The sequence below is a fragment of the Lissotriton vulgaris genome, chromosome 5, assembly GCF_964263255.1.
Source record: "Lissotriton vulgaris chromosome 5, aLisVul1.2, whole genome shotgun sequence".
Taxonomy (NCBI): Eukaryota; Metazoa; Chordata; class Amphibia; order Caudata; family Salamandridae; genus Lissotriton; species Lissotriton vulgaris.
Genome location: NC_141693.1, coordinates 136821023 through 136842568, shown reverse-complemented (window position 1 = coordinate 136842568; position 21546 = coordinate 136821023). Strand labels below are relative to the sequence as shown.

At 45.5% G+C, this 21546-nt stretch overlaps 1 protein-coding gene across 2 annotated transcripts in view; it reads right to left on the bottom strand.

Moving 5' to 3' along the window:
- SARDH (sarcosine dehydrogenase) overlaps window positions 1-21546 on the bottom strand; it is an 850014-nt gene that overhangs the window by 192225 nt on the left and 636243 nt on the right. For both annotated transcript variants that reach the window (XM_086921071.1, XM_086921072.1), the window contains exon 17: window positions 14177-14270. In XM_086921071.1, the coding sequence (XP_086777197.1) occupies window positions 14177-14270 (94 nt within the window). The remainder of the gene's footprint in view (window positions 1-14176; window positions 14271-21546) is intronic.

The following is a 21546-nucleotide window of genomic DNA, read 5'->3' as shown; positions in this document are numbered from 1 at the left end:
CATTTTAGTGGTCGGGCTCACTCGCTGGGCTCGCTCGCGACACGTTGGACAGGGGCTGGTCTGGCAAAATTTGCCAGGGCTGCTTTCAGTTCCCAGTCTGGCCTGACCATGGATCAAGGAGCTGCATGTAAACGACAAGGAATATATATTTGTAGCCTTCTTGTTTTTCTTTCAATCTTTTATTGTTTTAAGGTTATTCAATAAATGTGTATTCGTAAGGGCTATGCAAAGGGTTATTAGTGTAATAACTCATGGACAGATACTTACGGCATTCTTACAATTATTGCCCATATGCCCTCCCTCCCTCCCCCTCCAGCCACCTCTGCTTTTGGTGAATACCTCCTCTTATTTTATTCCATTTAAAGCGCCGAGTTGCGTAGCAAGGATGCCAGGACCCCTGATGCAGGCTAGGAAAATGCCCCTTAGACTGCTTCTGGGTTACTAACATAAAGACGCCAGGCGGCAAACTTTGTTGCCGCCCCGGGTGGCAGTAGGTCTAGCAACGCCACTGGAGCGTGAAAAAGATGGAACAGAAGGAAGGCAGTGAGGGACAGAAACGAAAAGTGGGAGAAATGAACAAAGAGAGGAAGAGGAGATGGAGAAGAGGAAGAAATGGAGTGAGGTAGAGAAAGAAAAATGACAAGAAGAAGACGAGATGTAGATAAGAAAGGAGAAAGGATGAACTGAAGGAGAATGGGAAGGTGAAGATATAATGGAGATGAAGGAAAGAACAGAGGGGACGGAATAACGGAAATGAAGTCTGCAAGGTAAGACAGAAGGAAGGACGAGAATGCGCAGGAAGGAAGAGAGAAAGTGAAGGTAGGGGGGAAATATCGGTTACATCGCGCTGTTTACACCGCAATTCCTTTACAACGCAGGTATTACAACTAAAGTCATTACAATGACTTGCACTGGATGGCGCTCTAACCTAAGGAATAGTATGATTTACTATTCCAACACCTTCCCTGCTGTACGTAGACTGGAGTTGGAATAGTAAATCATACTACTCTTAAGTCCAGCGCCCTCCAAGGCAAGTCGTTGTAACGACTTGCGTTGTAATGCCTGCGTTGTAAAGGTATCGCGCGATGTAAACACAGTGATGTATCATCATATATTGGGTGGTATGTGAGGAGAAGGGAAGGCAAATAAGAACAAAGGAAAGAGCAGAACAAAATGCAAAACGAGAAGGGCAAAAGGAAGGAAGGGGAAGAAGAAGAAAAGCAAGTAAGACCGGAAAGAAAGAGGCAGGGAAGTAATTACTTGATAGGGGGAATTAAGGACGAGGAAAAGATAAGAAGCACAGCAAGATGAGGGAAAGAAGCACAGCAAGATGAGGGAAAGAAGCAGAGCAAGATGAGGAAAAGAAGCACAGCAAGATGAGGGAAAGAAGCACAGCAAGATGGGGGAAAGAAGCACAGCAAGATGAGGGAAAGAAGCACAGCAAGATGAGGGAAAGAAGCACAGCAAGATAAGAAGCACAGCAAGATGAGGGAAAGAAGCACAGCAAGATAGGGGAAAGAAGCACAGCAAGATGGGGGAAAGAAGCACAGCAAGATGAGGGAAAGAAGCACAGCAAGATGAGGGAAAGAAGCACAGCAAGATGAGGGAAAGAAGCACAGCAAGATGGGGGAAAGAAGCACAGCAAGATGGGGGAAAGAAGCACAGCAAGATGAGGGAAAGAAGCACAGCAAGATGGGGGAAAGAAGCACAGCAAGATGAGGGAAAGAAGCACAGCAAGATGAGGGAAAGAAGCACAGCAAGATAAGAAGCACAGCAAGATGAGGGAAAGAAGCACAGCAAGATGAGGGAAAGAAGCACAGCAAGATGGGGGAAAGAAGCACAGCAAGATGAGGGAAAGAAGCACAGCAAGATGAGGGAAAGAAGCACAGCAAGATGGGGGAAAGAAGCACAGCAAGATGGGGGAAAGAAGCACAGCAAGATGGGGGAAAGAAGCACAGCAAGATGAGGGAAAGAAGCACAGCAAGATAAGAAGCACAGCAAGATGAGGGAAAGAAGCACAGCAAGATGGGGGAAAGAAGCACAGCAAGATGAGGTAAAGAAGCACAGCAAGATGAGGGAAAGAAGCACAGCAAGATGGGGGAAAGAAGCACAGCAAGATGAGGGAAAGAAGCACAGCAAGATAAGAAGCACAGCAAGATGAGGGAAAGAAGCACAGCAAGATGGGGAAAGAAGCACAGCAAGATGAGGGAAAGAAGCACAGCAAGATGGGGAAGGAGTAATATGCACATGAAGCAAAGAACGATACAAAAAGAGAAGGGGAACTATGCATCAACTTTCTAAACCCAGCGAGCACCATTCACCAGTATTTCTTCTAAGTTCTTTTTTCTGCCCGGTTGCCCACGCACGAGTGCGTTCTGCCAGTCTAAATCCGATCAACTGCTCAGAAAACGCGCAGATCCCGCTGCATGCCCGTGGGCACTGATTTAGTATCCGCGGGGACACGGAGCTGGCACGGGCAAGGGTCTGATTGTGTTTTCTGCGGCAGATAACACGTCTCCTGAGAAGCGCTGCCACACGCACTAAATCAGCGCCGCGTTATCCTGCACAGCCGAGGGCCAGACCAGTGTTTAAACACGAAGCGGAAATCACGGGACCGCAGCCGTCGCAATTAATACAGAGGCGGGTTCCGCCAGAGCCAGGCAGATCGGAGGGTTGGCACCGGCAAAGCGAGGAAGAAAGATGAACCAAAGCTGGGCGACCACGGACGGAAGCCAGCTATCTGACAGCGATAGACAGCAGACAAAACAAGACGAATGGAGCGCGCGTAACTCTGCCAAGGTGTAATGCACGTGGCTCTGGCCCTACACGGCGCATGCGTCAAGGAGTCTTGGAGCAGGATGCAAAGACCTCAGTGCCCACACCACACCCGTTCTACCCTGAAGGATAGGATGCCAACAAGCCAGACACGAGGAATGCGCAGGAGTCCTGCGCATAGTGAGTCCGGTATGGCCTCCATGGAAGGAGCAGGGGGCATCTGCCCATCAGCCAGCGAGTACATGGACCAATTATCTGCTGTCTGCAGCCCTTAATGGCTCCAACCGGGCTGCCCATAATACTAACATCCCTCCTTCAAATTCCATTCCCAAACTCCTTCTGTCCACCTCTTACTGCCTACGCGGAGTACTCTGCAAGCGCTTTCTTATGCGCTCTTCCCAGAGGGTGGGCCAGAATGGACATTTGCCTTGTGTCTCCAGATCCAATGAGGACTGCTGTTTAGACACTGTATTGTTTTCCATTTGATAAAGCTAAAACAATATTAAGAGGTCCCAAAAATGTAAGTGCCCAAGGCGCCTCTAAGCCTCTGACAGGGCCTGTTTAAACCTATTTGCAAACACAAAGTTTTGTTTTTTCTTCCCCCCACTCACACCACTTTGATCTGCTCCCTTCCTGCTACAGTCTACTCCAGAACCACCAGTTCAGCATCTTTTTCGTGTACCATCTCCAATCAACTTTTGCAAGTTGGCACCTTCCATATCTGCCTCTCCCTCTCTGTACCAACAACCCGCCCTGGTGCCTGTAGGTCCCTACCGGGCTATCTCCATTTCTCCACTCAAACTCAAATGCATGGTCCGTACCCAGCTTCCTGGATTCCAATGACCACTCCTGTCCCATCTCCCAAAAGGATTCTGTATGACTCCACGATATGTGTCTTAAGAATCCAGTCCCTAACCACACAAGAAGTACCTTCATTTTACACGTCCTCCAGTATGTTCTCCTCCCTTTAAATGACGAATGATCAATTCCCCAACAATTCATGGCTGCTCTTGCTTTCACAGCTTCTTTGCAAACCCCTTAGGAATTTTGAGCAATTTCCTGGAACCAATTCACATCTACTGTGATGCCCTTGTTGTGACGATCAGTGGATGCTGGTGAAATCTCACGCTCCTCCACCTTTTAAATTCCAATCACCCCCATTAAGTAAGACTTTGGGTTCTTCTAGTCCTTTTTCTTCATCACTAGGATCCTTCTGGAGCTCCCCAATTCTACAAAATCCTACTACACCTGGGTTTCTTACCACAATTCTGTTTTTTTCCAAATTAATAATTAATGAACATAGATTTACAGGATAAATCTACATTTCTCTCACTCTGCTCCATCTCCTGGGTCTCTTGTATTCTTGCCATCATTTAATTCTCATCACTAGGTAGAACTGCAGAGGTCCTAGTAGTTGGTTCTTCATAACCAACATGTTCTCTATCAGCCAAACAGGCCGGCACTATCTTGCACTGCTTTAAAGTTCTACTCTCCTCCTCTGCCTGGGCAAACCGTTAAATTAAGCCCTTTTAAAAAAGGGTTTGTCCATTGGCTTTATGTTTCGATAAAAACTGGAGTTATAATCCGGCTTCCCCCAGTTGTAGAAATTGTATGATGGGATGCAAATCACTCCATTACCCTGTGCCATCATTCCTTTACCCGACACATTTTGAGTACACGTTTCTTCAAAACAGGAATGGCATATGTTTAACAGCCCAGGTTTAACCACATATTTTCTTGCCAACTATACCACATGTCGTGAGCCCCAAAATAATTCTGTTTCTAGGTTACATTACAAACAAGCATTGGCAAAGCCAAAAGTTTGTGTCTGTGATACCAGTTGCCAACCTATTCGACTTGTCAATTGCCCCCCCATGAGCATGCTGCATGCACAGCACCTACCTTGTATTAGATTCTTATGTGTTATGAAAAACAATTACAAGATAACCATTGTCGACGCAAGAGCAAGATTGACAGCCATCTTGTAATGCTTTTTCATAGAGCATTAGAAAAACATTACAAGACGGATACTGAGCATGTGTGCGCATGCACAGTGACATTTTGTAATGTTTTTCATTCCACATGACTGGACAACACTATTGGGTTAGTCAAGGCTTGTGTTGAAATTCAACAAGCTTTGGAAAACCAAATAAATGAGGCAGGGGGCGGAAGCATGCCGTGGTCATGCCAAATCCTGCTTGGGGGCACTGGGACAGTCAGTGGGAGCACAGTGATCTGGGAAACAGGGAGAGGTTACTACAAGAAACAACTTAAAGCCCCATCCTATCAAAAAAAAAGTAAAGTAAAAAATAGTGGCAAAGCCATGTAAACGTACATCAAATGCCATGTCTATAAGAACAGCTGATTTAACCAATCTGAGAAAATACCACCAGTAAGTGGTGGAAGGGTGTCGACCAAAAGCCCCCTCTCTGTGGACTGTATGTGCACAATGTATGAGTGTACTGGTAATATGAGGTCTCCCACAGTCAGCTACAGCCGTCTACAGGCGAGAGCTAAAAATGTCCTTATTAGCATATTGTCCTCTAACAATTATAGTCATACAGTGAAGGCCCTCTCGTACCTCCCAAGGCACTTAAAGTGCTAAACTTAATTATAAGCCGGCAGGTAAGCTCAGTACGTACAGCAAGAACTCTGATTCCAGCCCGAAGAAAGGCTGAGAGAGGATGCCTGGCAGATCAGGCAAAATAATGCATCTGCTTGCGCTGAGTGTCCCTGGGTAACACAGCAGCATCGCCCCGCTGGGGAGGGCCACGGAACAATGGGGATTCAACCTGGTCCCTTAAGAAGATTACATCCTGTTAATGCTGTCATTTCAGCAAATAGGGACTATGATGATGGCGAATTTTCATGGTTGCCTGTCCATGGTGCCCAACTGGATACAGTTGTCTGAAACTTAATTCAGATAAAACTGAAATTCTGGTGTTTGGCGAATCCACTCCCCTTGACCATAGAAGCTTCTGACCGAAAGTTCTTGGTGAACGACCTACTCCCAGATCGGAAGAAAGAAACCGGGGTACTAAATTTGACAAAGACTTATCTTTTAAACTTTATATAAGGGCTATTACAGCCACTTGCTTTGCATTTCTAAGATCATTAAAAAATACATTGAAGGTACTCCCCTGACACACCAGGAAAGTGGTGGTGCATGCCTTGGTCACTTCTAGGTTGGACCATGCAAACATGCTTTATTTAGGATTTCCAGTCATTACAGAATGTGGCAGCCCATTTGATTTTGAACTGCTTTAAGAGGCAATCCACTAGGGAGATCCTCAAACAGTGGCATTGGCTACTGATTAAGCAAAAGATTCGATTTAAGGCCAGGGCTCTTCGCTCCACAAGTCAAGGAAAACTCTGCATCCCAAAGATTTGTAAAGAAAGATCGGATGGTAGATCCTTCTTGCTGCCAACAGTCCTGAGACTACTTGATTCTGAGCAGGCTTTCAAATCTGGTTTGAAGACTCACCTTTTAGGGATGCTTATTTATCATTTTTAGCTCCACTTGCCGACTGGTTTAGCACCAGGACGCGTCTCTGTGAAGCAGCTATGCACTTTATAAATGGTTTTTCATTCATTCTTTCTTTCATTAAAGAACATGGCTGGTTCAGGGCACAGAGCCAATTACCAACCAGGGGCACTGCCAGCAGCAGGCACTAGATAGCCCCCCCCCCCAAGCAGTAAAGATTGCCTCGAACAGGGTTAGAGATAGCAGATTGGCACTTTACCGAAGGTAGCAAGAGGCCTTGCACCAGCCTTAATGTTATGTTATGTTGTGTTAATAATTTCTTATAGAGCGCACGTTCACCTGGGGGTTTCATGGCGCTGACTCTAACGAATGCCGGAACCAGGCAGGAACTACACGTGCGCCTGTGTGAATAGCCAAGTCTTGAGCATCTTCCTGAAGCTCAAGAGGCTATTGCAGGATCGAATCTCTAATGGAAGGGAATTCCATAGTCTGTGGGCCAGAGTTTCAAACCTGCGTCCGCCCTGGCGATGTAATTTAAAGGATGAAGTGGCAAGGAGTGGAAGATTAGCGGAGCGGAGATTGCGGGCAGGGATGTACCTAGTTAGAAGAGATGTGATGAACTTGGGGCTGCGGCCGTGAAGGGACTTGAAGATGATACAGGCCGTCTTAAATGCAGAGCGTTGAGGGATTGGAAGCCAATGAAGCTTTTTTAGCAGTGGTCTGGCAGACTGCCACATAGGTTGCTGATGGATTAGCCTGGCCGCCTGGTTCTGAACCAATTGGAGGCGTTTGCAGAGGCCAAGTGGAAGGCCCAGGTAAATAGCGTTGGCACAATCCAGATGTGATAGTACCAAGGCTATCACCACCTGGATCAAGGCTGAGTGGGTGAGCATGAGGCTGATTTTCCTGATCCTACGAAGTTGGAAGAAACAGGAGGACACCACTGTACCTACTTGGGTCTTTAAGGACAGATCGTCATTGATGATCACCCCTAGACTTTTTACTGAACTTGATGGGGCTGGGCCAAGGTCAGTGGGCATATAGTGTGGGCCCCAGATGGATTGGCTATGCCCATTCAGAACCAGCTCAGTCTTACTGGGGTTTAGCTTCAGGTGATTATGATCCATCCACTGACGGATGAGAAGCATGGTACCCTGAAAATCCTGAATTGATTCGGGGGAGTTGTCGATGGTAAAGATCAGCTGGAGATCGTCAACTTAGTTGAAGGTGATAGTTTTCTGTTTCTTTAAGGCCTGGATCAGAGGTATCAAATATAAGTTAAACAACAACGGGAAGAGTGAGGATCCCTGCGGAACCCCACAAGTCGTGGGAAGCTTGGGGGCGGTAAAAGGGGCTAGGCGTACGGCCTGGGAGCGATCGCTGAGAAAGGATCGAATCCAGCTGTAAGCCGCCCGCGGATGCCGGCCAGTTTGACAAGGTCCATTAAGATGGTATGGTCGACCGTGTCAAATGCGGCCGAGAGGTCCAGGAGGACGAGGGCCTGGGGGACTCCCCTGCCAGGGTTACCCCATAGGGCATCTAGCACTGCGAGAATTACTGTCTCGGTGGAATGGGCAGGGCGAAATCCTGCTTGGTGAGGGTCTAGGTAGTCGGACTGCTCAATAAAATTAGACAGACATGTAGTTACATGAGCTTCAAGGACCTTGGCCAGAAAGGGAAGCAGAGAAATAGGCCTGTAATTGGAGAGGTTCTGGGGGTCGGACCCTGGTTTCTTCAAGAGGGGGACTACAATAGCGTCCTTAAATGCTTTGAGGGCCCTGCCCTGGGATAGGGATTCATTCAGGAAAGCCAAGATGGGAGGGGAAAGGGCAGAGAATGCATCCTTTAAGATATAAGGAGGACAGTTGTCCCTTGGTGATCCAGATTTCTCCCTAGCCAGTAGAGCTTGAAGGGACTGGTCATTAATGGGGGGGAAGTGGTTGAGGGTATAGGGATTGGGTAATAAAGCAGATTGATCCTCTTTAAGGCAGGTGGTGGGAAGGCTGGTTTTGATATTGACAATTTTTTCTGTAAAGTATGTATTCAGAGTCACACAGAGCTTGGGTGGCCATGGGCTTGGGGAGAATTCTCTCGCCGTTGGATAGCTCATTTACTATGGCAAAGATGTCTTTGGATTTATTCTTTGACTTTGTGGTTTTTTTCCGAGAAATATGAGGCTTTAGCTGAGATGATAGCTCTTTTATATTATTTGCGAGCTATCAGGTAGTGGCATTTGCCTTCCGGAGAATACGAGAGTCTCCATTTTCTCTCTTTTTGATGGAGGTCTAATTTTTGAGCTCTGAGCTCAGGGGAAAACCATCTCTGAGCATCAGAGTGGCGGGCAGTTTTAAGTTTCTTGAATGGGACATGCTTATTGCTGGCTGCGAGTAGCCAGGCTGAGATGTTGGCTTCTGCGAGGTCCACATCCGGGACCGCTACAGGGATGGAGCTGGTTAGACTGTCCATAAAGTCTTGTTTATTAAGAGTGCTCCATTTTCTGATCAAGCCTCCCTTGATTGGTGGGGCTTAGTACCAGTGGGGATTGATATTGACAATTTTATACAGTGGTGATCGGACCAGATGTACGGGGAGATTGTGGGTGTTGAGACCATGAGGTTAGTAGTCCACACCTGGTCCAAGATGTGACCTTTAATATGGGTGGCTGAGGAAATGTGAGGGGTGAAATTTAGTTGGAAAACAATTCCGTCAGTTCAGTGGCATGGGGTCCACCGGATGTGTTGTTGCACCAGTAATTAAGGTCACCTAGCACCAGTATTTTTGCATAGTCTGTGACCAGATTAGCAAGTTGCTCAAATAGTGAGAGAGGGAATAGTGGCATGTGCTGGGGGGGGGGTTATATATCAAGACACAAACAAGTGGCCCGGCACTGGTGTCCAGTTTGATAACCATGTTATCAACAGCGAGGAGAATTAAAGGAGACAGAGGTGAATGTGTGATCTTTATGTATGATGGCAGCTACACCGCCTCCAATTTTCCCTTGAGTCCTGTTAGTGTGTAAGATGTAATAGTTTGGAGGAAGGGCAGCCATAATGTCAGGGGTGGATTCAAGATTTAACCAAGTCTCGGTAACAAAGAAGATGTCAGGTGCCTCCGATGATAGGAGTAGGAAGATGTCTAGCTGGTGTTTGACCAGGGAGCGGGTGTTGAGGTAGAGTATTCGTAATGTGGGTTTTTTAGGCCTGAGAAGGGGTCAGTGTCTGATTTTGATACTGAATGGTGCGCAGGAGTCCATGAGGTGTACTCTGACTTTGAGCGATACCAGTATGCTTCAAGTGGGCATAGGTGATGGGACAAAGAGTGTAATTGGACTGATAAAGACTTCTTAGTTCCTGCGGGGAGTATGTGATGATTTGTGCAGCAGGGGTGGCCTCTGGGCCCGGCTGGGCGTGGCCTCTGGGCCCGGCTGGGCGCAGACTGGCTTGCCTTTGGCGTGCCTTCGGCGCACCACCGGCGCGTCCGCTGCGCTTCCACACTGCCAGCGGCATTTCAAGTGATTCCCTGCCTCTGACTCCTCTCCCGTCAGGCGTGATTGGTTGCAGCCTAGGGGTGTGAACAGGAGCGTGGAGGGAGCCGGGTTTGGCACAGAGGTATTTTACCACAATTCTAATATCTCAGATACAATTTTAAAACTAAGGTTGCCTTTTTTTAAAAAACAAAGAGCAAGCGCCCGACAGGCATACAGCAGGGTAGCGGCAAGAAGCTAGAGTGTCCGTGCCCGTACTGCCAGCGGCATTTCAAGTGATTCCCCCCTCTGACTCCTCCCACATCAGGCGTGATTGGTTGCAGCCTAGGGGTGTGTACAGGAGCGCGCGAGGGAGCCGGGTTTGGCACAGAGGTATTTTACCACAATTCTAATATCTCAGATACAATTTTAAAACTAAGGTTGCCTTTTTTTAAAAACAAAGAGCAAGCGCACGACAGGCATACAGCAGTGTAGTGGCACAGAAGCTAGAGTGCCCGCGCCCGTACTGCCAGCGGCAACTCAAGTGATTCCCCACCTCCGACTCCTCCCCCGTCAGGCGTGATTGGTTGCAGCCTAGGGGTGTGGACAGGAGCGCACGAGGGTGCCAGGTTTGGCACAGAGGTATTTTACCACAATTCTAATACCTCAGATACAATTTTGAAACTAAGGTTGCCTTTTTTTAAAAAACAAAGAGCAAGGGCACGACAGGCATACAGCAGGGTAGCGGCACATAAGCTAGAGACACAATACTCGGTGGCAAATAGACCACACAGGGAAGGAAGTGGTAAGGGTCATTGCTGAATGTGATCACAAATAACATACTGAAATGCCGATGGATTGCTGTTCTGTTCTACTCAGGGGTTTCAAGTGACATCAAATAAGCAGCAAGAGCAACACTTACCAGACTCTGCAACCACACCTCTGATATATATATATATATATACACACACAATACTTGGTGTCTTCAAGCCTGTACCCTTCTGATCTACTTATTGTCCATATAGTACCCTATTAAGCCACTCCACAATCATATTGTTGCCTTGTGGTAAGGGGTGCTCGCCGGCGTGCCGGAGTGCACCCGCTCAGGAGGCTATCTCGAGAGGATAGGTTAGAGAATTTCAATGTGGCAATAATGCCAGATCATTCATTACTGGCGCTAATGCCAAGTGTAAGAGTGTAATAATAGGGCAATATAGCATTGGATTTGGTAAGGTAGCGAGCTCTTACCTGTTAGGATCTGATAGGGTCTGGAAGTGTAATAAAGGTACAACAAAAACAAGACTCGCATAATTTACCTTGGTCATATGCTTATTCAGGTAGGAGAGAGATGATAAATGGAGGGAGCACGAGACCAAAAAGATGTTAATATTGCAAAAAAGAGTATAGAGAATAGTTGCTACAGAGGCTATGTCTAACAACAGTATATTGAGGGCCAGATGTACGACCATTCCATTTTGTGAGTCACAAACTGTGACGTTTTGCGACTCGCAAAATGTAATGTAAAACAGTGTCTCGGACAGGGTTTGTGATTCCTCATGGGGTCGCTAACGACCCACCTCATTAATATCAATACGGTAGGTCGCAAATTGTGACCTCTTAGAAATCTCACATATCAAAGGGATGGTGGCCTGCTGGGGACAGCAGACCCCATGTCTGTGTTCGCTTTTTCAAATAAAGCAACTTTTTTTTCCTTCAAATGCAGTCTGTTTTCCTCAAAAGAAAATAGCATGCGTTTAAAAGAAAAAAATTAAAAGTTTTCTTTTCATTTTTTAAGGGCGATTGTTTTGCGACCGCATCTGAGGGTTCAAAACAATCGTGCATACTAGTGCGACTCCCTGTTAGGAAGAGACGGCCTTGGCACGCCCCTTCCTATTAACGACTCGCAAGCCCTATTTTGCGAGTCAGTAGTAGGTTATTAACCTATTTAGCGATCGCAAACGGGCCGATTTCCTGTTTGTGACCGCTAAAAAGTGTCGTACATCTGGCACTTAGGACCCCACATTCCCAAGGAAACTTAACTACATATGGAATTGTACTAAAGGTATAGGTGCTAGACCGAAGACACAGAGAATTAATAGTCTGGAAAAGTGGTGTTTTGAACGCTCGTGCAACGGCACAAACAAGGGGGAAGAGGTGATAAATACTTCCTAAAACACGCCCCCGGAAGTCCGAGTTCAGGCGTGAGTGGTCTGGTGCCAGAACAGACGTCCACTGCAGTCCCCAGAAGAACTCACAAGAGGCAGCAAGAAGGCTCCTGACCCTCGCCTTTCACTTCCTGACATCTCTGGCCTTCGAGTTATTAACTGGACGAGGGAAGGTGCTGTGGCGGAAGTGCATCGGCAGATGCACCAATGCGCAGGCGCGGGAGAAGAGAACGCAGGTGGATGGGTGAAAAGAACTGAGGAACGCGAGGCCTGTCTAGATAGCAGGCGCCGGGGATGGACACGGAAGAGCCAAGTCCTCGCAATCGATGTTGCCAGCAGAGATAACTGCTAAAAACACAATTCAAGCCGCTTTTCCAATTACAGCCGAGAGTGCTGTATCGATTGACTGGGCACGAGTCTGCACACAGAAGGATTTAAGCGCCTACAGGTGGCGAAGCTGCTGCCTGGGATCAGCAGTAACTTTCCTGTTGTTCCAACTCCCTGCAGCCGAGCCTGCCCACGGCGTCCTGCATCCTGCACGGTTAGAAGCTGGCCAGCACTACAGCCAGCATCTGCACTGCACAACCAGCATTACAGCCAGCATCTGCACTGCACAACCAGCACTACAACCAGCATCTGCACTGCACTGCATAACCAGCATTACAGCCAGCATCTGCACTGCAGAACCAGCATTACAGCCAGCATCTTTACTGCACAACCAGCACTACAGCCAGCATCTGCACCGCACAACCAGCATTACAGCCAGCATCTGCACTGCACAACCAGCACTACAGCCAGCATCTGCACTGCACAACCAGCACTACAGCCAACATCTGCACTGCACAACCAGCATTACACCCAGCATCTGCACTGCACAACCAGCATTACACCCAGCATCTATACTGCACAACCAGCATTACAGCCAGCTTCTGCACTCCACAGCCAGCACTACAGCCAGCATCTACAATGCACAACCAGCACTACACCCAGCATCTGCACTCCACAGCCAGCACTACAGCCAGCATCTGCACTGCACAACCAGCATTACAGCCAGCATCTGCACTCCACAACCAGCATTACAGCCAGCATCTGCACTCCACAGCCAGCACTACAGACAGCATCTACAATGCACAACCAGCACTACACCCAGCATCTGCACTCCACAGCCAGCACTACAACCAGCATCTACACTGCACAACCAGCACTACACCCAGCATCTACACTGCACAACTAGCATTACAGCCAGCACCTGCACTCCACAGCCAGCACTACAGCCAGCATCTGCACTGCACAACCAGCACTACAGCCAGCATCTACAAAGCACAACCAGCATTACAGCCAGCATCTACACTGCACAACCAGCATTACAGCCAGCATCTACACTGCACAACCAGCATTATAGCCGGCACCTTAACTCCATTTATCTCCAGTGGTGGCTGTTACTTAATGGGGTGGCGCGGCAGGGTGGGAGGAGAGGAGAGGGTGAAATAAAATAGGGAAAATATACCACTTACCTGCATGCTGGCTGCCGGCTCACCGTCCTCTTCATCACTCTAGAAGCAGAAAGGAAGCAGGAACCAGGAAGCACCCAGGATCTCAGACTCCCCTGGCCAATCATGACGCTCTGTTACAGCAGCGTTGTGATTGGTCGGTGTGCCCTGGTTCGGCACTCCGACAGAGACTTGGGGTCTGGGTATGTTTTCCACCCAGGCTGTGCATTACAGCCTGTGGAGAACATGCAAAGTGCGCATGGTTGTTTGGCCGACCCGAGACAGTCGGCTAAACTGTCGTGCACAGTTAAGAGAGTGCCACCACGCCTCCCTCTGTTCCTGTGACATCCAGCTCTGCCCGCCCCTAACCAGCTGAGCCATGACAGAAAAATGATAACAACATTCACTAGTGTCATTTTATCATTCCTTTTTCAACTGCGCACAGAGCAGCGGTGCAGCCCTCTTCCGCCTTAGTGGAGGACCCGCCCCTGTTCCTCTCCACAGCCGCCACTCCAGCTCCACAACCAGCTTAATTTCACCTAAACAGAGCTAGTTACTACACAAGGAGGATACATGTTGGTGGTACGGGGTAGGTACTCTGTCTCTCCTACACCAAGATGCCCACAACAAGAAATACCTTCCTATAAAAGCTGGGAACTACTTTCCTCTAAAGACGTCCCAAAAACTTTGAGGACTAAGAGTGGTGGAGAGCAAGAAGCAGAAGTGGACCAGGGGCCTAAGATGGAAAGATCAGCATGCAGCGTGCGGGTCTGTATCACACCAGGCGTTGGCTGCTTACCGTGTGACCGGCAGCCTTTACGACTTGATGAGTTGAGAAGGGGAAAGCCTCATTGCTCAGGTCTGCCTCCAGCACCTCTTGCAGCACAGCACGGCTGTTAGAAGAGAGAAGTGAGTGTAACAGATCAGCATTGGTAGGTTAGCACTGTATTACAATTTGAATCATTCTGTGACATCCAAAATTCAAAATATGAGCCAGCAAACATGGCCAAGTGCAGACGTCAGAAGTGCAACCCCTGCAGTGGAGGCAAAGATTCACTACTTCAGTGCCTCTCCGGGTTTCGAGTCCCTCCCAGGGCGACTTGTTGCTTACCAGCCTTTTCATCTTCATACCTTCTTTCCTCTGTGCCTTGTTCCATTTACTCTGTGCTTTCCTGTTTCTGTGGTCTTTCTTTCCTATAATTCGTTTTTAATTTTCTCCGACATTCTAAACTTCTATTTTTACCTTTCTTTCCTTTTTTATATCATTCTCTCTCTTCTGCTTTATAGTATTCTTTCCATCTTCCCATCCTTTATATATTCTTTTTATCTTCCTTTCATTGTGACTGTTCTTTAGTTCCATCGTGCCACATTTCTGCCCTTCTTTATTTTTATGTTCTCCATCTTTACTTCCTTAGTCCATTTCCCCATTCATTCTGTTAATTCCTTACTTATTTTCCTGCCATTTATTCGTTTCTTTTCATTATGACTTTGCTTCTTAAATTCTCTCTCTTTCCTTCCTTTTATTGCCCTTCTCTTCAATTTTCCTCCTTATGTGCTTCATTCTTCTTTTCAATATTTTTTGTTGTCCTGCTATCCTTCGATATTTCCCTCATATGTTTCTTTTATATGTTTCTTTTATAATGTCGGGGTTACTTCTTTCTTTACTGCCACCCTTTTTCAGGCTCTCTTTTTCTCTTTCTTTCTCCCTTTCGGTCTCATTTTTTCTTTCCACTTTCCATTCTTCATTTATGCCTTCTTTCAACCATGCCTCCTTCCTTTCGGACCATTTTCCTTCTTTCCTGTCTTTTTTGCTTTTCTCTGTATTGCTCACTCACTCAATACGCCTCTCACTTATGTTTTTTCATTGCCACTTTTTCTCTTTCTTTACGTCTTTGGCACCCTTTTGCCCCACCTCACAGATTGCTATGTTTCTTCTTTCCTGCACTATTTATTAGCTTTAATCTTGTGACCTGCAAATCACAGATATGACAATAAAGGTGAGTAGATAACACATTATATATGACCACCACTGAAGCTGGTATAGCGGGGGCTTCAGTACGCCCTTGACTCAAAGCACATAGTAAATACCAAATTGGAGCTGGGACGAGGTTTCGAGTCTCAGCGTCGGCTCAACATTCTATGATTCTCGGCAAATCACTTAATCAAGTTCAAGTTCAAAGTACTTTATTCGGTTAAAATTAATAACCATAAAAGCATACAGCGTACAAATTTCATTTACAATAAAATAAAATATAGTTAGAAAAACATAAATCAATTTTCCCTGTGGACAGACAGTAAGGAGTCAACCCAACAAGATACATTTTTAAAGTTAAAAAAGAAACAATTAAAATCGAGGAAGTAAAATGAATATGAAACTATATCTAGGCTATGTAAAAGAAAGCACATAGGTGACATCAATAAAGATTCATTACATTTGACAACGCAAAAAGGTAACTGTGCTTATTGGATGCTTTCAGATCACCAAATCTAAGCCGTGAAGAAGGTCATAACGATTGTAGGTGGGTATCTTGTAACTGCTCGTTACAGGGCCCCTCCTGCCCATCCAGTGGATTTCCTCTACGCTCCATCTTGTGGGGGGGCAGATACGCGGTTCTGGGATAGAAATCGGACAATTCTCTTGTTGCTATGGGCCCGTCTCCTATTTGTGAGTCCCAACTACGTAGATATGGGATGACCTGGTTATCCCTGAAGTTAACAATTACCAGGTCTCCAGCCATGTCCTTAGGACGGGAACCTAACCATCCCACCCTTCTGACACTTAAGAATCTTCCATCAATATTAGATGGAAGGGGTCTATTCTCAGTTAAGCAAAATTGCACTTTATTTTTGAGGTACTGATGCCCTTCAGTTTCCCCGTTTGTGAGCACCGGTACTCCCGAAAGGACGCACACATAAGGTGCTGCCTCTGGTGGTAGATTTATACAATTTATTTTTCTACGCATATTACCTTGTTTAGCAACTGACCCCTCCGAGCTCGCGGCTACTTTGGACGGCCCTGCTCTGGTGGCAGATCTCGGTTCCTTTGTCGATTTTTTGGGTACTTCCTTGCTTTTTGGTGAATCACTTAATCTCTCCGTGCCTATAAAAATGAATGGGACTTTGTGTAATGCAACTGTTGCTCATTTAAAGTGCTCTAATACTTTTGGGTCAAGTTTGCGCTATATAACACTGAAAAAAATAATTAAATAAAAAAACAATAATATTAAGCTGCCTACCCACCCAGAGCCATACACATTGAGTGTACATTAGTAGGGGAGGATGGAAGAACATGTATTCTTAACATACTGCTTTATAAATAAGAATTGTTTAGCACCATATGCAAGTCCACTTCAAGAAGATACAGGACAATGTGTTAAATTTCAAAAAGTATAGCGGAAGTCTGTGTAGATTCTTAAATACACAATTATGTTGAAGAATGCACTGATATGGTTTGAGGGATATGTGCAGCTCAGGTGCTTGAACCTTGTATAAATGAACATACACTTGCATAGAATGTAATGTCATGTGATTGTGAGTATATTTCAATAAAAATTCAGCCATAAGAGTTTTTTTTATCCTATTCTCAAGATATCATAAAGAATGCCCATTCTCACCACTGGTGTAATAATGATCTAGCAATAAAAACCTTAAGTTACATACCTGGCTGACCAGGCAAGGACAGTCGCATGCTACAGGTTTTTATTTTTTTTATAAGCACCATGACCATTTCTATGTGAGTTACTCTCCTGTTCCACCATGTAAAATAAATGTGGTTAATTGAAGAGCAAGCATCTGGCCTAATATTCCTAATCAGATGCAGTCACAGGTCTTGGATTGTTGCTTTTAGCACCTCCAGAAAACTACGAGAAAGAATCTGTTCACAGACACTGGGCAGCAGTGACACATAGTGTCTGGTCAGTGAAATTCATTAGCACTGATGCAAAAGCAACCTGTCATTCTGTAACTTGGCACTAGGCTGTGATAACCTCTGCAAGAAACCTCAAAGCAATGGAAACGAATGATGGAGGAAGAAAAAAGTTTGCAGAGGAATTAAAACTATTGATCTTGGGTCTGCGGTGAGCCCACTGTCAAGAGTGTGAATTGACAGAGCTGGGTGATTAAACAGAGAAAATGTAACTCCACATAGGATCATTGTTTAATATGTAACTTAGGAGTCAATTGCTTGGGGATAATATGCTTTGAAGATTCTCTGGCAAGAATTTCCAACATAGCTCTATAAAGAAGGCTTGAATTTCTAGAACTCTAGAGATAGCATCAACGTCTAACATCAACATTTAACACTTGCATATACAAAACTACTCTTAAGATAAGGAAGACCGTCATCGTGGGAACATTGTCACAGCATTAATGCTGTATTTGCGCTATCAAATGCTGTCATATAAAAAGGTGGTCTTCCATTATCCAGTTATGGAAATTATACAGAGAGAGGGACATGGTTAATGATAATTGATTGAACCATTGAACTATAAAACATTTATTAAAACCGCACAAAGCTATGCAGGTGTATTTTGGTTGACTTCAGTCCATTTCTAGGTTTGAAAGACTTATGAAAGATTTTGTTAACTTTGCATGCTCATTGGTGAATGGAATACCACTGCAGTTGATTGTGTGAGCCACGAAGGTTACAATGTTCTCACTATTTTTAAATCAGGCTGCATAATTCCAATTAGAAGGAATAGAATGATGGTTTAGAATTGACAACATATATTATCTTTTTATTTGGTGTTTTCTCTGTCACCAAACGTTGTAGACACTTCATAGTGCTTTGCATTTCAAATGTTATGTCACCTGAATGAAGGAGAAAACAAAATGCTGTCAAATGACAAAGACTGAACTGGAGCTGTCCTAATGAAAGCCTCTGGCTTGTGAATCTTTACAACCCCCTAGCCATAAGGACTTGGGCACCACACAGCTATCAGATGCTGCTCGACAGGGCCGGCACACGGTTTCCAATGGATTGATTTCTCATATTGCAATTTTGCAACTATTAACCCCTTCGGTGCTCATGACGAGCTCAGCTCATCATGAGGCACGGTTGAGCTGTGCTCATGAACAATGGGAAAAAATAATTGTCAGCATAGGAGGGGAATACCATCAGCAGCGATGGTGTTAAACTACTAGGTTTCTGATCATTCAGTCACACAAGTGCCCCCTCCTGCTCTGAAAATCTTTTCCGTCCTCACAAGGACCCTGACAAAAAATATTTCAATGGCAAAGGGGGGTTGGTACCCCAAAAAGACTCTAATTCCAGTTATCTAGTTATCGCACTCTAGGGGTAATTCTACCTAGGGATTAGTGGAGATTACCATGACACAGTCACCACCTGCAACATCCCCTCTAAGTTTGAATATGGCAGCAGTCTTTTTCGGCTGGCTCAGATATCTGTCTTCCCAGAGTCTTCACGAGGGCAGAGAAGACTCTCAGAGCAGGAGTAAATCTTTTAGCATGATCAATGGTCTTTAGACCGCCCTATGCCAAGGGCTTTTCATTTCACAGTAGTCTTTGGGGTGTGGACTTTGGGCAGAGACCCGAGACCTAGAAAAGTGTTAATTATTTCTCTTTTATGAATGGTTCTGAAAATATTAGGTCGTATTTTGCTGTAAGACCCCAACCCAAAAAATGAGCTTCTTAGTTCCAGGTGTGAACTATGTCGCTGCGAGTGAGGTACCAGGTACGGCCAGTGTCCTAAGACTGAGAAGCTGCAGCGGCCTTTGGAGGCTTTTTGCAGAAGCTATGAACTTTTCCCGGTGCCACTGAAGGATGTGGGTGGACTCACTGTCGACTTTCGGGCGGTGCAACCGTTGCAACCACATCTGGCGCTGAGCTCAGGGGCGGGGTGTTGTAGGAGCTTCGGGGGGAGGGGTAAGGGGGTGCTGTGTTTAGAAATAACTTACAAATTTAAAAGCACCCACTGCGGAGTTTCTTGAATGTCCAGCAGTTTTTTAAAGCAGCCATACAATGCCAAGATAACACTGGTGAGCAATGATCCTGCTGGGTAGAGATCTGAGTTTTGTCTAGTGGCAGTTTTGACTCATCATAAAGTTGGACAGAGGTTTATTCTGCCTGTTGCAAAGAATGTGTACAATGCAGATGAGAGGACTGTTTATGTGGACAACAGAGTGGGTTACTGCTTTTGCCATGAAGATCCATTTGTTACTTGCAGTTCATAATTTACAATCCTAATAGAGGACAGTGACCTCTGAAACGTCAAAGAGCTGCACGCAAACTGCATGGTATAGGTTAGAATGGTGCCCCCTCCATCCCCAAGTCTTTTCATCATCCTAATATTGCTTTCAAGGGTTAGTTTGGGTAGAAATACATTCTTATTAGTAGAGTCAAGCTCAACCATTGTGGCACTTTTTAAATCCTGAGTTTGTGCTTCTCCAGAGCAAACACTTTTAAAATATGCTACCTACTAGATGGATTCGCATTCCTTGTAATCCTCATTGTCCTATGTAACATTTCATAGACACTGATTTGCAAACTTATTAATCATTCTCTCTTTATAATGTGTGTGTGATGTCAAGTGCTTTAAAACCCTACACTGGTATGAGTAGTGCTATAAAATAAATGAAATGCATGTGAGATGGGCTTCGGAGAGGAGATGGGTGATGGAGAAATGAGGGGCACCATTGAAGGGTGGTAGTAAGGGAATCCATGGAGAATGAGGTTGAGAGAGCGTTGAGCTGAAGAAAAATCTGTAGGGGTGCATCATATTCACAAGTAGTCAGCACCCACATATATAGAGGACTTATTAATTGTGTTTAAATGTAACGTAGGGCTAAGAATTAATGTGTTAGAATTATGCTTTGAGCAACGTAAGGTGTTGAAAAGCATTTATGCCATGTTAACCTAGAAATGTCGTTTGCAGTGGAGAAATACACTAATTAAGAAATGCTCGATAGGTTACCAGAGTGTCTTAGATCTGCTTTATTGAATTCATAGTTATACCTAGACGGGATAGAATTGCTTAAAATTGAGAATTGTGTTTGCTTTAATGATGAAGGCTTAAAGAACGAAATGTATTGCTCATGTTATGATGTTAGTGCACAAAAACGTGCTGAGGCCTAGTTCATGTAAACGTGTAGGCCTGATTTAGAATGCTTTGCTTGACATTTAACCATAGAAATGTTTTAGGGAAAAGCTGCTTTTAGTTGAAGTCAATTGCAACATTATAAATTTTACGTCGATTCGCATGCGTTCCTTTGCAGGTGCCGGACTAAGTAGATAGTGTAGAAGAAGGGCCCATTGTGTATGAGTGTTAGGATGGTAGACCCAGACATGGAGGAGTGACTGAGGAATTTAGGGAAGCAACCAGAAGCGAAGAAGAGTCTGGGACCCAAGGACGCTCTAACGGACAAGGATGGAAAGATGCCATAGTGGAAAATCCTGAAAGCCAACACCTTCGAGAGGGGCGTACCCTAGGGCGTGTCGTCCGTATTGTGGGGTTTTGTATTAGGGACAGCACCCCGGGGAAAAGGCAGAGTAGATGCGCATAAGGGCGAAAGGAAGCGGTTGGTCAGGCAGAGAGCTTTGCTATGAGGGAGCAGTTCTGAGACTAAGTCCGAAGAAAGTGAGTGTGCTTCTTTGGAAGTCACCACGACTGACACCTTTGTTAGGAGGGAACCTTGTTGAGTAGGGATGTCACTTAGTAGAGTGCAGGGACAGATTAATCTGGATGTATTCTTTTTCAAATGCCTACCAAAACTCAGGTCATAGCAATTCTTGTTAGCCTGATGATTTTGGAACTGATTCTGGTATTGTTTCTTAATCGACTGAGACTTTTCCGTAGGATTATGTTTGTATTAGTGCCTGTTTATCTTCTGAACCTTTTGCTGAGGTGTTTATATACCCAACTGTTTTTGGCTTTATAATAAAATTTTGAACCTGATCATTAGTCGGTGGATTTTGGGGGAAACAACGGAAATCATTTGAACTGGTTGATAAATTATTGAATAGATTGCCTATTTCACTCTATGACAGGTAAAAAGGTCTAGTCGACCTGTAACGGCATTCTGGAGAATGCTATGCTAATTCTAGAGTAATAATCCCGCCTTTCCAGTTGGTAGCAGAGTAGGATGGTTTATCTTCTGGAGTAAGGGTAATCTAGAGTAGGTTAAGATTTCCCCAAGGCCCATAGAGAACTGA